At 44.2% G+C, this 17464-nt stretch overlaps 1 protein-coding gene across 1 annotated transcript in view; it reads right to left on the reverse strand.

Moving 5' to 3' along the window:
- Colec12 (collectin subfamily member 12) overlaps window positions 1-17464 on the reverse strand; it is a 167364-nt gene that overhangs the window by 136666 nt on the left and 13234 nt on the right. Inside the window, exon 2 of the mRNA XM_055625822.1 lies at window positions 13808-13858. Coding sequence (XP_055481797.1) covers window positions 13808-13858 — 51 coding nt within the window. The remainder of the gene's footprint in view (window positions 1-13807; window positions 13859-17464) is intronic.

Here is a 17464-nt window from a genome sequence, read left to right on the forward strand (position 1 = left end):
GGAAGGAAGGAAGGAAGGAAGGAAGGAAGGAAGGAAGGAAGGAAGGAGATAGAAGACAGACAGACAGACCAATCGACCAACCTCACTCCACAATGAGAACACTAAGACTCAGTGGAGTAAACTTACTTCTGGAGATCCCTGAAGCCTTCTGAAATCCCTGTTCACAGGCTTTAGTGTTACAGAGGTACACTTTGGTCTACCTTGGGTTGGCAAGATGTCTCAGTAGGAAAGGTGCTTGCTTACTGCCAAGCCTCATGGCCTAAGTTCAATTCCACTTGGTGGAAGCGCAATCCAACCTTCGGATGGAAGCTGTCCTCCTACCTCTGCACAGGCACTGTGCCTTGATTCTGCAATGATGCACACAGTAAAGAAATAAGTGTAGGGGGTGTTTAAGTAAAACAAATAGCAAGGGTCTCTGAACCATGTTCAGACCTGCTTTCTGAACACAGCTCTTGTGGACCAGTCAATGGACCCACGTGGCAGCAGTTTAGTGACAGTTGTGGCTATGGCATGTACACCAGAGGGAGCCCAGTTACCCTTCAACCCTCTTTCAAAGACTTACCCCAAATAGATTCTCATACCTTACTCCCAGCCTTTGTCACAGAGTGGAGGAAAAGGTCTTCGTGTTCTCTTCCCCTGTACAAAAGAAGCCTCAAGCTGGGGACGGTGGCACACGCCTGTAATCCCAGCACTCTGAGAGGCAGAGACAAGTGGATCTGTGAGTTTGAGGCTAGCCTGGTCTACAAAGCGAGTCCAGGACAGCCATGGATACACAGAGAAACCCTGTCTCAAAAAACTAAAAACAAACAAACAAATGAAGCCTCAGTGGTGGAAGGCAGAGGTAAATCTATCTGGCATGTGATACTCCATTGTGCTTTCTGAGGTTCTGTGGAGGTGGGAAGTAACTCGCAGGGTGACCGATATTTTTCTTTTATACAAATGCACCACAGTTTCTAATCTCTTTTTGTTAAGTCTGGGAATTCTGAGAGACAAAATTGCTGGGGCTGGTCTGGTGAGCTGTGTATTCAGATGCTGATTTCTGTGCCCTGAGAACTGGTTGCAGTCCAGAAGCAATCCAGCAATCCAGACGCAGTCCGGCAATCCAGATGCATTCCAGACATGGGCACTGTCATATTCATTGACCATGTAAACTTTGCTCACCAATTATCTCTGATTGGTTAGTAAAGTTGCTGAGAGCATATAGCTGGGCAAGAGAGGACGGGAGGCAGGACTTCCATTCCCAGCCCGGGGGTCTCAGGTAGGCCAAAATGAGGTAGAGAGAGAAGGGAGAAGAAAGAAGAGGTAGAGAAAGGACGTGGCCAGGGGACTGGCCTAATGCAGCAGGAACAGCCTAGGCAGGACCAATATGGCAAACAACTAAGTAGACAGACTAGCACAGAGAATTAGAATAGATCATATGTGCCCAGCTCTAGTGCCTTAAAGCTTACTAAAGAAATCTATAGGTCCCTGTGTCCTTTCTTCAGGAGTTAGAATGGGTAAATAGAAAAGCCCCCCAAATTACATTATAACATAAAATACCCAGTCCCCCTTCTTTCATGTGGCTGGTGCAGGAAACATCATGGATAGTTCATAAACATGACATCATTTCTGCACTGCACTCACTAAGGAAGCTGTCCCCAGGAGTCTCGCCTGCTTCCATGTCTCATGTCTCAAGTGCAGATGTTTTACCAAGAAAGGAGCCCTTCAAAGTCCTGTCTGCCTGTCCATACCCATTCCCATGAATGCCAGTCCCTTCTCCCTCCAGCCCTCTCTTACTTTGACTTTGGCCCAACTCCACTTGTAGAATGTGTATATGAGCCTCTAATTCCCATTACTGTCACTTCCAACGTGATGGTAGCTCCCAATGCTCCACATAATTAGATTCCTTCTGGGGAAGCCTCTGCCGACCCATTATTGTAGCTGTTCTCTCTCTTTCTTTCTTCCTTTCCTTTCCTTCCTTCCTTCCTTCCTTCCTTCCTTCCTTCCTTCCTTCCTTCCTTCCTTCCTTCCTTCCTTCCTTTTTTTTTTGTTTTTTTTTTTTTTTTTTGAGACAGGGTTTCCCTGTGTAGTTGGCTGTCCCAGACTCACTTTGTAGACCAGGCTGGCACAGAACACAGAGAGATCCACCTGCCTCTGACTCCTGAGTGCTGGGATTACAGGCATGTGCCACCACACCCAGCTCTTTTATTTTCTGAGACAGAGATTCACTTTGTAGCCTTTAATATCAGAGGCAGGGGCAGGGGGAGGGGCAGGCAGAGCTCTGTGAGATCAGGGCCAACATGGCCTACACAGAAAGTTCCAGCTAGTGCCACTTAATGATACCCTGTCTCTAAAAAAAAAAAAAAAAAAAAAAAATGGGGGCGGGGGGAGGCTGGAGAGATGGCTCTGAAATTAGAAGCACTGTCTGCTCTTCCTGAGTTCAATTCCCAGCAACCACACGGTGGCTCACAACCATCTATACTGGGATCTGATGCCCTCTTCTGGCATACAGGTGTACCTGCAGTCAAAGCACTCATATATGTAAGATAAATAAATAGATCTTTTTTAAAAAAGTGAGGATTTTCTTTTTTTTACACTAACTTTTGTTTACTGAGAAATAGCGACAAGGGGGCTTCTTTATTTATGTTTTGTTTTATGTATATGAGTGTTTTGCTTTCATGTGTGTTTTGTGCACTACATGCTTCATGATGCCCTTAGAAGTCAGAAGGCAAAATTAATTAATTAATTAATTAATTAACTAATTAATTAATTAATTAAAAAAAAGAAGTCAAAAGGCATTGGGCCTCATGGGACTGGAGTCACAGATGGTTGTGAACCACATGTGGGTGCTGAAAATTGAAGCCAGGTCTACTGGAAGCACAGCCAGGGCTTAACCACTGAACCATCTCTCCAGCTAGGCAAGGGGAATTCTGAGTGTTGGATAGTTATAGAGTCAGGATTTTGTTTTCTGTATTTTTGCACCCCAGTTCATGGCACACGGAAAACGGTCAGTGAATACATACAAAACTTTGCTTCCCCTCAGTTATCTGCATAAGCAAGTTAACAAACTGATTTGTTAGTTAAACATGAATATAATAATTATTACATCTATTCTTTATTGAATGTGGAAAGTACCAAGTGAGAGATATTGACAGCTGGAAAAATGGCCTAGTCTGTAAAACGCATGTCACAAAACCATGAGGACCTGAGCTCAATTTCCAGAACTCATACAGAAAGCATGGACAGTGACAAGACAGGCTTGTGGACTCCCATCATTAGAGCCCTGGGGCTCCCTGGCCAGCAAGCCTAGCTACTCTGTGAATTCCAGGCCAGTGAAAGACTGTCAGAAAAACAAAAGAGAGAGGAGGGGAAGGGCTGGGGGGAGGTCGGTTGCAGCACCCATGTTGGCCAGCTCACACCTGGCTATCACTCTGACTCCAGGAGCCTGCCTCTGGCCGTCACAGGCTCCTGAATGTATGTGCACATGCACATATCTATGCTCAGACACATACACATAATTAGATAAAATATATCTTAAAAACAGAAAGATTATCTTATGGCCGAGCACACACCGATTCACCCACTTACACGCATGCTACAGCATCCTTATAACATGCCTACACATGCCAACACAACACAGACAAAACGACTAAGGAAAAGATAGTAAAAGCATAAAATAAGACACAGAGGTGTTTTTAAAAATGAGGAAGAACGTAGCTATCCCTCACTTCCATTGCTGTGGTTCTAGGCTTAGAGAGAAAATGTAAAATGACAGCAATGCGCAGCTGGGGTGTAGTTCAGAGGCAGAGTACATACTTACTAATATACAGAGAAAATGGGTCCCATCTCCTGAATCCAAAGAAATAAAAGTCAATAAAAACACAATAACAGCAATGGCCTCACCTACACATTCTGAACAAAGAGGACAGTTTGAGAAAGATTATCTCAAACATTTGAGACTGCAAGTCACCCCCAAGCTCTGCAGGAACCAATGCACCCAGTATTTCTGCCAGAGCTTTTAAGGACTTCTAAGTCTCTCACTTTCCTGACAAGTCCAGAATCTTTCACCCTCTACAGCACATGAATGAATTGATCTTTCAATCAAAAGGGAGTCACGAAAAGTAATTATTCAAGTAAAAAAGGGAAGCTTGAATCAACCAGGGCCAAAAGTGTGTATTCAAAACTATACAAGGATAAAAATAAAGTATCAGAAGAAGCAGAAAGTGATGACTTAGGACAGGAGAACAATTTCATAATATTTCATGTGGCAAGAGTTGTATCCACAGATATTTAGTTCCTCTTCACACACTAAGACACATTCCTTTAAAAAAAATCTGCTTAAAAATCTAAATGACTCTGAGATTCCATCTAATATCAGTCACAATGGCTAAGATCAAAAACTCACTCAAATGACAGCACAAGCTGGTGAGGCTGTGGAGCAAGGGAAACACCCCTCCATTGTTGGGAGTGCAAACTTGTACAAACACTTTGGAAACCAATCTGGTGCTTTCTTAGAAAACTGGGAATACTCCTACCTCCAGACCCAGCTACACCACTCCTGGGCAAACAACCAAAAGATGCTCCACCATACCACAAGGACATTTGCTCAACTATGTTCATAGCAGGTTTATTTATAATAGCCAGAAACTGGAAACAACTTACATGTTCCCTAACCAAAGAATGGAATTTATACAATGGAATTCTACTCCATTATTAAAAGCAAGAACATCATGAAATTTGCAGGAAAATGAATGGAACTAATAAATATTACCCCAAGTGAGGTAACCCAGACTCAGAAAGACACACATGGTATGTACTCACTTATAAGCAGATATTAGCCATATAGTACAGGATAAACATACTACAATCCATAGACCCAAAGAAGCTAAGTAACAAGGAGGGCCCAAGGGAGGATGCTTGAATCTCCTTCAGAAGGGGAAATAAAATGCATATCAGAAGTAAATGAAGAGAGAGAACTGGGTGGGAAAGGGGACAGGAAAAAAATGAGGGTGCAGATCAGATAGGGGGCGAACTGGGTTGGGAGGTGAGAGGGATGGGAGAGAGAAGGGAAACCGATGGGGGTGGGTAAATCTCTGGGACAAGCTGAAGACTAGTGACAGGGCAGGCTCCTGGGAGGATATGGGAGGGGTGGCTCTAGCTGAGACTCCCAGCAGCATGGGATATGGAGACTTGATGTGGCCACCCCCTATGGCCAGGCAGGACTTCCAGTGAAGGGAGGGGGACACCAACCCACCCACATGCACTTCCACCCAAAATTTACCCTGCCTACGAGGCTTTCAAAAACAAAGATGGAGATGAGACTGCCCCAACTTAAGACCCACCCATGGGAGACAGCCAACCCCTGATACTATTAAGGATACTCTGTTAGCATAACTGTCCTCTGAGAGGCTCCATTCAGCAGCGGATGAAAACAGATGCAGAGACCCACAGCCAAACATTAGGGGGAGCTCGGGGAGTCTGCTGCAGGAGTTGGGGGAATGATAGAGGGACTGGGAGGGGACAAGAACTCCACAAGAAGACCAACAGAGTCAACTAACTGAGGATCTTGGGGCCCACAGAACCACCACCCAAAGAGCTTGTGTGGACTGGACCTAGGTCCCCTGTACCTATGTAGCTGATGGGCAGCTCAGTCTTCGTGAGGGGCCCCTAGCAATTAAGAGTGGGGGCTGCTGCTGACATGGAGTCTGTTGCCTGATTTTGGATCACTTTCCCCTGGTGGGGCTCCTTGTGGGCCCTCAGGGGAAGAGGATGTGCTTAGTCCTGATGCTGCTCCACATGCTCTGGTGGGCTGGGGGGTCTCCCCTTTTCTCAGAAGCAAAGATGGGGCAGAGAGGGAACAGGATGGGAGGGTGGTACTGACAGAAGAGGCCAGCCTGGTCTACAAAGAGAGTCCAGGATAGCCAGAGTTCTAAGTACAGAGAAACCCTGTCTCAAAAAACAAAAACAAAACAAAACAAAAAATATATTCCGGAAAGGCTATGTAACCCTTTCTTTCATATAAAAATGGTTTTTAAAATAAGAGAAATATAGGGAAAAGAAGAAAATTTATGTATTAATCACATGGAAATGCACTGACCAGCATTTACTTGTAAAAGAAAAGGCTAGGCAGGGATCTACCCTGATCAATGAATCCTCTGCAGGAGGGAAGTGGGAATATTGGGGTACATTCTATTGGCAAATGAAGCTGTGAATACCACTAATGGCACGAAAATGATGAAATCTCCTTAAATTATTTGAAAAAAGGCAATGGTCAGGAAACTCCCCTTGAGTTTTAGGGAACTCATCTGCCTGCCTGAAAGCGAAAGGGCCCAGATGAGCCATTCCCTTCTAAGAGAATTCAGCCTGGAAACCTGTTTGGCATCCATCTCTCCACATGCCATCTAACACCAAATCCTTATAAAATCAGAAACATGAATCAACGGCCCCTCCCAATAAGTGTTGCAAAAGGCTTTGAACATTTCAAAGCAGCCCTCCCTCCGAGGGCACCAACTCTCCCTTTACTTATCTCCCAGGGCTCGCCTTACTCCATATGTTGTCCCTTTTTTACCCGGAGATGTTTGGGAAAGGTGCAGCTCAAAGGACAGCTTCATGCTGGGTTCATTTAAATGCTCCCCACAGGAAATGAGGACGGACTGGGATTCCTGACATTCCCATCACTGCCCAGCTAAACACTCCTAGGGTCAGTCTTCCCAAGGAAGGGGGTGGGGTAGGAGGGCACATGACACACAGCACCCTCCGCAAATTAAAGCTTCTAGGAAGAATCCCAAATGAGGAGAAACAGCCCAAGCGGCCAAAGAGAGACACCCCAGTGTTCATTCTGAGCAACTTTACAAAGACAGTTCAGTGTTCTCTTGGCAAAACCTAAAGGAGCTCTCTGCATTGGACTGCAAGCATGGCTGATGAGAGGGCTTTGGTCAGTCCCCAGAAATACATCCAGACACACACTCCCAGACACACAGACAGAGAGAGACTTTTTACAGTGAAAGTGGAAACTCAGCAAGGGCTCACAGTTAATATTTCTTTTCAGGTGTGTAGCCAAGCACATATTTGTGGTGATCTCCCAGAAGTCTAAGTGGTCCTCTATGCTTTTATTTATTTATTTTTAAAGTAATATTTATTTTATTTTATGTAACAGTGTTTTAAGCATGCATACATGTATGCCTACATACCATATGCATGCAGAGTCCAGAAAGGCCAGAAGAGGGTGACAGATCCCAGGTTGAGAGCCGCAGTATGGGTGCTGGGATCCAAGCCCTGGTCTTCTGCCAGACTCTTAACTGTTGACCCATGTTCCCAGCCCCTGGTCTATGCTTTTTCAGTTCTGAAGCTGGACGTCATGACACACCTCTAACTCCAGCCCTGTGGAGGCTGGGAAAGCAGGATCATGCGTTCGACGCCCATAGCAAGACTATCCCAAAACAAAGAGACGAAACAAACATTTCATTTCTGTAAACCCCTTATCTAAAAGCAGCTCAAAGTTGAAGTTTATGCCTTTGGAGGATGGCCTCAGAGGAGGGGCTGGTGATGAGGAAAATGAGGAGGGCGTTCAGATCAGCGCTTGGTTCTAGTCAGCACCTACTTCTCAGGTGGCTTCCAACTGTGGGATTCTCGCTGAGAAGACTGTGGTGGATGGCACTCACCTTTAGTCCTGGCCACACCAAAAGCCTGAGAGGTCTCTTAGACCTAGGAGTTCAAAGGTTAGCCTGGGCAATACAGTAAGGCTTCAGCACTCATAAGAAAAGGGTTAGTAATAACAATAGTTCAATCCATAATTCTTTTTCTTTTTTTTAAATTTTGTTTTGTTTGTTTTGAGACAGTTTCTCTGTGCTGCTCTAGCTGTCCTAGAACTCGCTCTGTAGATCAGGCTGGCCACAAATGCCTAAAGTTCTGCCTACTTCTGCCTCCTAAGTGCTGGGATTAAAGGCGTGCACCACCACTGCCTAGCTCTTAATTATTTTTCAAAGGAAAGAAAAAGCCAGGCTTATTTTGAAACTATAGTTGTAAGAGACACACGCAGTGGTAGATAATGATAATGATTCGAGGACATTCTTCATGCTGCCTTTAATTGCACCCCTCTTTTAGACTGTCAGCCTGTAACTCCTGAGTTTTTTTAGGGGTTCCTTTGGACTATTTTCATTCTATATTTACCAGGCCCTCTAGTTCCCTTTCATTTTATTTTTGTGATTTTTCATTTTTTCATACTCATTAATAACATTCCTCCCAACACCTCCCCCCCAAAGCAATTTTTGTCCAAGTTTGGTTGGTTTGTTAAACACAAACAGCAAATGTTTCCAGCTGCACATAGTTACTCACTATAAACCCTGAAATCTGCCCTCACTCTTCATAGGCTGAACCACATAGCTTACGTCCCTTCATCATTCCAATGTGGACATGTATTACCAAACCAGGCCACCATCCAAAAATAACAACAAGAACCCACCGCAAGAAATCAATGAGACTGATTTTTGACTAATTTGATCTCCTGATCTCCCCCAACAGGCAAGTGGCAAGCAGGCCGGGGGTGGGAGGTGTGATGGGGAGCATCTCTGATATCCAGGGTGACATAAGGGGTCCCAGAGCCATGGGAAAGCTTTCTTTGTTTCTTAATTACTGTTTTATGATGCTAGGGACAGAACCCTAGGACTTGGCAAACAATGATGAGGCAAGTTCTCCACCACTGAGTTATATCACCAGCCTTTTCATAGACGATTTTATTTAAAGAAAGTAGATAGCTGGGTGGTGGTGACACACGCCTTTAATCCCAGCATTAAGGAGGCAGAGGCAGTCCAATTTCCGTGAGTTTGAGGCCAGCCTGGTCCACATAGCTAGATCCAAGACAGCCAAAGCTACACAAAGAAACCCTAACTGGAAAAGCTAGAAAACAAAAACAAAAAACAAAAAGAAAGAAAGAATGTGAGAGAGACACAGAAAGAAAGACTGGGGAATAAATAGAAAGGTCTCATTAGAGTAAAAAGCATAGAGAGAACCAGTGGCAACAATTTATTTCTGTAATCCCAGCAATAAGAAATAAAAGCAGGAAGAGCCACAAGCTTAAGGTAAACCTGGGCTACACAATGAGACTCTACACACACACACACACACACACATACACAATGGGCTGGCACCTCATGTCTCAGAAAAGACCCTCTGTCAAGCTGTAACCATAGTTACATCTCAATTAGCTCTGCAGACTAAGGCCAAGAGATGCTGACCCACAAAGCCTTATTAAAACCTGAGAACTCTCACTTAATTAACTCTTCAAAGATTCTTCTTGTTGAAGTTTTTTTTTTTTTTGTTGTATAACAAATCAGTTGCAAAGTTGTCAGGCTTCACTCTGTCTCATTTTTAGACACCTTTCAGAACTTTCAGAATGGGGTTTGACATACAGAAAGCCTAAAGGAAAACAGACCTGGTGAAGACTAAAGTGTAATAAGAAGTCTCTAAAAAAACAAGGAACGCCTGCAATCAAAAAATTAATACAGTATATACTAGACCAAAGATCAGACATTTTTTTCATACTATAATCTGTTGAATCTGGAAAATGGTTAGTATTATGATACAAATATTATCAGCAAATGTTTCTGGATAACCATGAATGAATAACTTTGGAAAAGCCTACTCAGAAATGTTTTGCTCCAACAATGGCCCCTTTGTTTTGAGAATAATGAACTCCTGGCTCCTCTCAAATTCAAGTTGTTTTTATATAAGTAAGGCATCTCTAAAATTAGACAATAACAAAACTCTCAATGGTATCCAGTTTCCTTTTGCAAAAATAAAATCCAACACAAGAGCCATGTTTGGGGGCATAGTCGCACCATCCCCAACTGCTTAGGAATGAGGATTCACACTCTGACATTCTGAAGTGGCTGTACAAAAATGCCAACCCTGAATATCACAAGGCGTGAAATACAGCACAGTGCCTACTCGGCACCTACCCAGGGCCCCTCTCAGCTGCCCTTTGATAGGTACTTACTCTTCCTTGCTGGTGTCAACTGCTTATGGGACACAGGTAGAATGTTGAGGCTCATAAGTGTCAACAACTGGCTTCCAGTAATGCGGACACCAGGGGCAAGGCCCAGCAGCCAGGCTGGTAGACAGACATTTTCTACCTTTTATACTACCATCAACTGACTGCAAAGGGACTATTCAAGCTTACTCACACCTAAAGAAACAGGTCTATGGCTCTGCTGCATTCAGGGACTGGACTGAAAACTTATTTACCTTCTTAAGAAGTTCTAAAACCTGTAAAAAGTCCCCAGTTCTCATCAGTGGGCTTAGATAGAGAGGCTAGACCCATATTAGGATTCCTGAGCTTCAGGGTGCTGTTCTCAGACACAGAAATTGAGAGGTCACCTCAACCTAATGTAAGATCTGATCCCAAGATACTAGCCTAACAGTTAAAAAACTCAGAATCTTCTAACCCCAGATCCAGTTAATTCACTTGACTAAGGACCAAATCTACCCATGTCTCACCTTCTGTATCTGTGCAATTAAAGGCAGATTTCTACTCTAGCCCTGTGTAAAAAGGCAGTTTTCTTTGAAATAATCCAAAACCTCCCAACAGCAGGATCATCTTTTTTCCCCCTTTTGTTTGTTTTTTTTTTTTAAAGATAGGGTCTTATAGAGCTGGCCTAAAAGTCAGTATGTAGCTGAGGATGACCTTGAACTCTTGGTCCTCCTGCCTCCACCTTCTAAGTGCCAGTGCCGCCAAGCCAGGCTCAGGAACTCCAGGGTTTCTCAGCTCAACCTCAGCCTAATTTTCTGTCCGCACTGCCTGGTACCATTCATTCTCTCCCTCCTCTCTGTTTGTGTTCTCTGGACATTTCTCAGTTCATTACATGAAAAGACCCTGAGTCACCAGTTGGCAATTCTCATGTCTAATTTAACCCCATAAACTAAAATCCTTTTCAAAATGTGTTATTTTTTTTTTTTTATTTTTGTACCAGCTCCCTCCCCACCTAACTAGAATGCGGTCATAAATTAACAGATGTTTTCTGTGTCATGTTTTTAATTCTGCAGCCTCAATTTTTGTTTATTTAATGTATTTATTCGGTAGTACTAGGGAATGAAGCCAGGTCTTCATGCTGCTAGCCAAGGACTCTAATACTCAAGTGTGTCCCTAAACCTTTCTAAGGTCTCACTAAGGTCTCACATGTCCAGGCCATGAACTTGTGATCCGCCTGCCTCATCCTCAGCAAGTGTTAGAATTACAGGCATGCAGCACCACACCCAACTTAGGTCACTTTTTTTAAAGAAATGTTTTCTCAGCCAGGCACATTGGCACACACCAGTACTTGGGAGGTCGAGGCAGGAAGATCAAATATGTACTCAGCTATAACGCAAGTTTAAGGCCAGCCTGGGCTACAGGAGACCTTCCCAAAACCTCTTTCACTTCTTCACATGTCTACTGATTTCCAAAATATACACAGCCATCACAATATTTATTTTCCAGTGTTTTCTGGTCCCTGTGTTTTGTGTTCCTTTGTAATTACTGGTTTCATCTTCAGTTCTACTACTATCCTTCCTAGTGTCTCCCCCGAGGGAAATCAGAACAACACACAGTATGGACCCAGAAACATGCTGCTGTGTGGAGAGGTGGCAGGCCAGGGTCCAGGCTGTTCTGCCAGGACATGGATGGAGAATTATGGGCCTCCTGTGGCTGCATTCCCATATTAAAGCCCCAGTTCTTTTCCCAGAAAGAAACATAGAAGTATGTTGGGTCCAGACAGGAAAAAACAAAACAAAACAAAACAAAAAACCCTCTACAACAGCAGCTGGGGGCTGTTAACTTTCATCAAAGTTCAGCCAGAATGCTTCAAGTAATAGGAAGTAGAGTTAGTCTCTTTATATTCAGAAACACACACACTCCACCCAAGTGTCTCTATTTCTTATGACCAAGGCACAAAAACAAGTTGTTCTCTCCATTGCCTTTTACTGTGGGTTGGAGCAGCAATGCTTTACTGCTGTTTCTCAGCCACACTGGAGAGCCTGAGATGCTGGATCAGAGCGCAGTTCAAGTACTGTAGCCAGGTAGGTGGAGGGTGGAGTGTTAGCTCCCTGTGGCTGCTGAACAGCTCGCGGTACACACCACACATTTCTTCCCTTTGAAGTCAAGCTGGTTACAGTGTTCTTGTGTGAAAACTTAGCACTTGGGTTGAAGAAGGAGGAGGATTTTAAATTTGAGGACAGCCTAAGCTTCATGGCAAAATTCTGTATCATGCCAACAAGATGGAGTTGCCTGTGTCAGCCCTCCCAAAACTAACTAAAAGTGAAGAGGCCGTGAAAATGGGTTCTTATGCATGGGCACCTGGCACTAACTATATCTGTTCTGACCCTGGTTTTTACTTGTGTTCTGTTTATTATATCCTGTTGCCAAAGAGACACCATCCACCCCAAGATGGAAGTGCTAAAATAGAAAGTGAGGGATTATAACTGGCCTGGCAGAAATGAAGATATTCTAAAGATCTCTCAGTCGATCAGATTATTAAAATAATTAAGCCCAAATATATGGAAATTTTTCCAGAACCCTCATACTGGAAGAAGGAAAGGACACCCACCGGAGGAAAGGAAAGAGATTTCACATGGCCCTAATAACTTGCCAGACCCCCTAACAGGACGAGACAGAAGCCCAAAGGATGATGGGTCAATGGTGGGTGGGACCATGTTTTGGCTGGGGCTGCTTAGATGCATATAACCTTGGCTTTCTACTTAAGTATGATCGCACTTCAGGACACTAAAGGAGGGCTTAGGGGAGTTAGGGATTCCCTGCATCTCTTTGTCCCTAATGTGGCTGCACTGAATAGATCTTCCTCGGCTTTCTACTCTCAGTTTGACCCTGGCTTATTAAGAATGGGTGGCTGGACCTGGCTCGAGGCACACAGTGACCCTCAAGCTCTACAGCAGGAACGAGATCACAGTGCAGCAGCGGAAAGACACAGCGAGTGGCTGCTGCAAAAGGTTCCCACAAACAGGGAGATACAAACACAATTTATTTCTCCCCTAATTGTCTTGGAGGGCCAAAGTCTCAAGTCAGCTTCAGCTGCCTTAAATAAAAGGGTCTGATAGACTGTTCTCCCTCTGGGAGTTCCAGAGGAAGAATCCATTCCCTTGTTTTCATAAGCATCTAGAAGCTACCAGAATTCCTTGACCTGAGGACCCTTCCAATCCTGCTTCAGTCAGTGGGATAAGCCTGTCTGGCATCAAGTTTCCCTGTGCCTTCATTTCATAAGGACACTTTGTGGTAGCTGGGGACCCAGTGAGTAAGTAACCCAGAATAATCCCACATTCTTCAACGATGGCTTGTCTTTTTTGCCATGTAACATTCAGGCTCTAGGGCTACAGTTGCCGATACCTTTGAGGGGCCATTACCCAGACTTCCACAGTGCTCTTACTCAGTTGGGCTCCTGGAAAAAGTCTCCCTCCCATTTATCTAATATAATTTACGAGCATAAGGCCTGGAAATGGGGAAGACACAGGTTTGTGACTGGCAGCAGAGGAACTTTCTGAGTGTTCTGTTCCTTCCTGGTCACAGATTCCCCTTTCCCAAGGTATTGCAGCTGAGCTGTCTGTGGTCTGTATTCAGCACACACATCGCTTCCCTTGGCTTGCATGCAGCTCTTGTCCCACAAACCCTCAGAGTTGTACAATCATCCACCTGCCACAGAGAAGCTCCATTCTGAACCACAACTGGACTTTAAAGGCCCAAATGTTCATTTGTGTCAAAGTCTCACCACATTCCTGCCACTAAGATTCTGTTGCTGTGACCTAGGCTGAGTGAGGGGAAAGAACAAGCTTGGCCACGACTCACCAAACCTCTTGTAACCGAAGGACTGCACCTCCTCTTCCTCCGCAAAGTCGTCTGTAGATAGAAATACACAGTGTTAGTCCTGGCAGAGGCACAGCAGCACAGACTGGGGCAACGGCCCTGACCCCAGCCACCAACACCCTTCCCTTCCCTTATGATGCCTTTCCCAATGGCTTTCTTTCTGCTCCTGGACATCTCCCGAGGCATCTGAGGAGGATCATTAGCCCTCTGCACGGGCTAGAGTGCTCTTCCTCCTCAATAATTCCTTCCAATCTGGCCCTAGCTAACTGTGACTCCTTAAGATGCATTCCTGGAACATCCAACCTCTTTCTATCATATGAATTCATCTCAGCATTACTCTTTGGCGTCATCCTCATTTGGTTACATATGTACACAACATGTGTACATGTATGCTCATTGTTGTCACTGTACTTCCTATCTAAACTGACACAAGTAAACCCACATTGCTTAGAATGGTGCTTGTTGAAGAGCAGAGACTTAATGAAATGTTAGTGAATGAATTAACCAACTGTCTAAGCCTGTCCCCTTTAGATACTGCCACCAACTACTGCAGCATCTCAGAACCCCCTGATTGCTCTTGAACTCTTGAAATGACAATTAGATTCTTCCTCACTCCTCCTGTCTTGAAAAACCAAAAAAAAAAAAAAAAAAAAAAAAGGACAACTGAGGTAAACAGATGGTCCCCAGCCTGTCAACAGACAGCGCTTCTGCTGTGGAGTTACATCAGCCAGGCCTCCTACCAAAAGCCATCAAGTTATCTGAACTCAGACATGACAAGATTCCTAGCCCCGGGCCAAGTGCTCACTGTGTGTTTCTCCAAGACACTGTCAGGCCAGGCCTTTCTCACAGGCCCTGATCAAATACACACTCCTCCATTTACAACCAGCAAAGCTATATCCCAGTGAACTCACCATGTGATAAAAGTATTCTAACTTTAGGATATCCTATGTTGGATATAGTCAGAAGGAAGCAACCAGATATCACAGCTTAAAAATACAGTAGGCAGCTAGCAACTTCCTCAGCAGTTAAGAGGACTTAGCATTCTTATAGAAGACCAAGTTTAATTCGCAGCCCCCACACTAGAGGCTTACAAGTACCCTTAGCTCATAGACTGCATTGACTGTTTTCCTTGTGAAGGCAAGGCTGATGGCTCAAAAAAACCAATAGATAGATAGATGAGAGAGAGATGGATGGATGGATAGATGATGGATAGACAGACAGATTGAAGACCGATAGATAAAGTTAAAATACAGTTTCTAGGGCCAGAAAGATAGCAAGGTTGGTGAAGTGCTTGCCCTACAAGCGTGAAGACCGAGTTCAATGCCCAAAACCCACATTAAAGGGAAAGGAAAAAAAAAACACATTTGGAATCCCAATCCATGTACTATTGAAGAATAGGTGGGTGGATCCTTTGGGCTCACTGGCCAGCTAGCCTAATCTAATCACTGAGCTCTAAGATAGAGACATTACACAAAAAGGTTGGAAGCAGCTGAGGAACAACACCCAAGGTGACCTCTGGCCTCCAAACGTATGCATACACGCATACACACAAACACACACACACACACACACACACACACCTATCTACCTGTACACACAAAATAAATAAATAAATTTAAAGTATAGCTTCTGTTGAATATGTATCTCCTTTTCACCGCCATCAAGTCCAACAATTTCTATTCTTGACTTGGCCAGCGTTATTGCTCCACAGAGGCATTCTCCCTGTGGGCAGCTAAGCTCAAGGCAGCAACTGCAGCGCCAACCTTAGACTAAGTCATCATCCTTCTTTCAAGATGGTGACTGGCTTTCAAGGCGTCTCATGAGGGAAGAGATAAGGCTTCTGTGACTGTCTTCTTCAACCCCAGCAGGGCTGTATAAAACGAGGATGTACCAGAGTACTACAGAATTATTGAGAACCTGAAATGCAGTTTAATCCATCACAACTGAGTCAACTCAGAGAAATGCTATGCTACAGTGCGTCTACAGATACGTAGGTGGGACGGCATTTGAACATACGACTGCTGTCCACTTGCCACCTAGGATGGGGAGCTTGATTTGGTATCTAGAAGCCAGGTAGTGATAACCAAAGGGATCTTCTCACTTCAAGGCTCAGCACTTCAGTTCTCTCCTCACAGGCTGTCAACAAACAGCTTAAGGTCTTTGTCCCTGAGCCACAACTGGACACTTGGTCAAGCCCATACCAAAACTTTACTAGTCTTGACTCAGCAATCTTTCACATCAACCTCCGAAGTCTGGTCTCTTCTCAAAGAGAAAACCTTATCTACCATTTCCATTCAGAAATAAATTCATTAATGTGTTTATTCAATAAGGTTGTTCCCAGGGATATCCAATGATAGATGTCTGTAATTCCAGCACTTGGGAGGTGAGAGCTGAAGAATTGGTAACTCAGGGACAGCCTGGACTACCTAAGAGCCTGTCTCAAAACAGACAAATAGACAGAAAACAGATAGGCAGACAGGCTAGAGGCCAGATAAGAGCACTTGTTGCTCTTCCAGGACTCAGGTTCAGCTCCCAGCGTCCTCACTGTGGCTCACAATCATCTGTAGCTCCAGTTCTAGGAAATCAGAACTTTCTTCCTGTCTCTGAGACACCAGGCATGAACACAGTACACATGCATACATGTATGTAGGCAGGCACTCATACACATCAAATAAAATAAATCATAAAAAAGTCAGCATCCTCTGTGTATCTATGACTTTTTTCTATAAAATGGTATAGAATTTACATCTAACCTTCACACATCCTCAAACTCTTCAAATCCTCTCTAGATGACTTTAATTTCTAATACTTATGCAAATGTAAATGTTGCCTACAGCTTAGGGAGTGAGTCAGAATCTGTTCCAAACAGATATTTTTGTCTAGTATTTCACTCTACCCTTGGTTGAAGCCAACAATGCAGAACGTGAGGCTATGAAAGGCTGACTGTGCATGTCTACATCATAGCCAAGTGGTTACGATGTAATGATGTCAGCTAGCCATTAGCTTTCACTGCCAGCTGCAGCCTTTCAGCCACAAGATCTACTCTGCATTAACACTCAAACACTGGAGATCAAGGAAATGTAAGTTAAGATTTCACAGTGAAAAAGCAGCTACAGGTTGACACTGCTCCTACCCCAACATTAAACAGCTTCAGTCTTCCAAATGAACCTTCCCCCCACCACAGCTTTTCAGGTCTACCAGTAGCCTGTCTGTTGTTCCTTGTCTGATTTTCCCATGCATTAGAAATAGTCCTGTTTTAGCAAGACTCCTCTTTCCTGAAATCTCCCTGAGAACCTCAATTTCTCATAATTTTTGTTGCCAAAATGTTCATCTCCCTCCAGGTTAATGTGCTAAAAGGAACAACAAATGCAGTGAGGGGGTGAAAAATTACAGAGAGGTCATGAAGGAAGCAGTGAGGAGGCCAAAGGAATCATTGAGGGGCTGAAGGATTCAGTGAGGGGCTAACAGAGAAATAGTGAGGCACTGAAGGAAGCAGTGAGAAGGTAAAAGACACAGCGAGGAAGGAGTCAAAGAAATTACTAAGGGGCTGAAGGAATCATCAAGGGACTGAAGGACACAGTGAGGGACTGAGGGATACAGTGAGGAGCTAGAGGAATCGCTGAGGAGCTGAAGGATGCA

Source organism: Psammomys obesus, unplaced genomic scaffold (genome assembly GCF_907164565.1).
Source record: "Psammomys obesus unplaced genomic scaffold, mPsaObe1.curated_primary_1811, whole genome shotgun sequence".
NCBI classification, from domain to species: domain Eukaryota; kingdom Metazoa; phylum Chordata; class Mammalia; order Rodentia; family Muridae; genus Psammomys; species Psammomys obesus.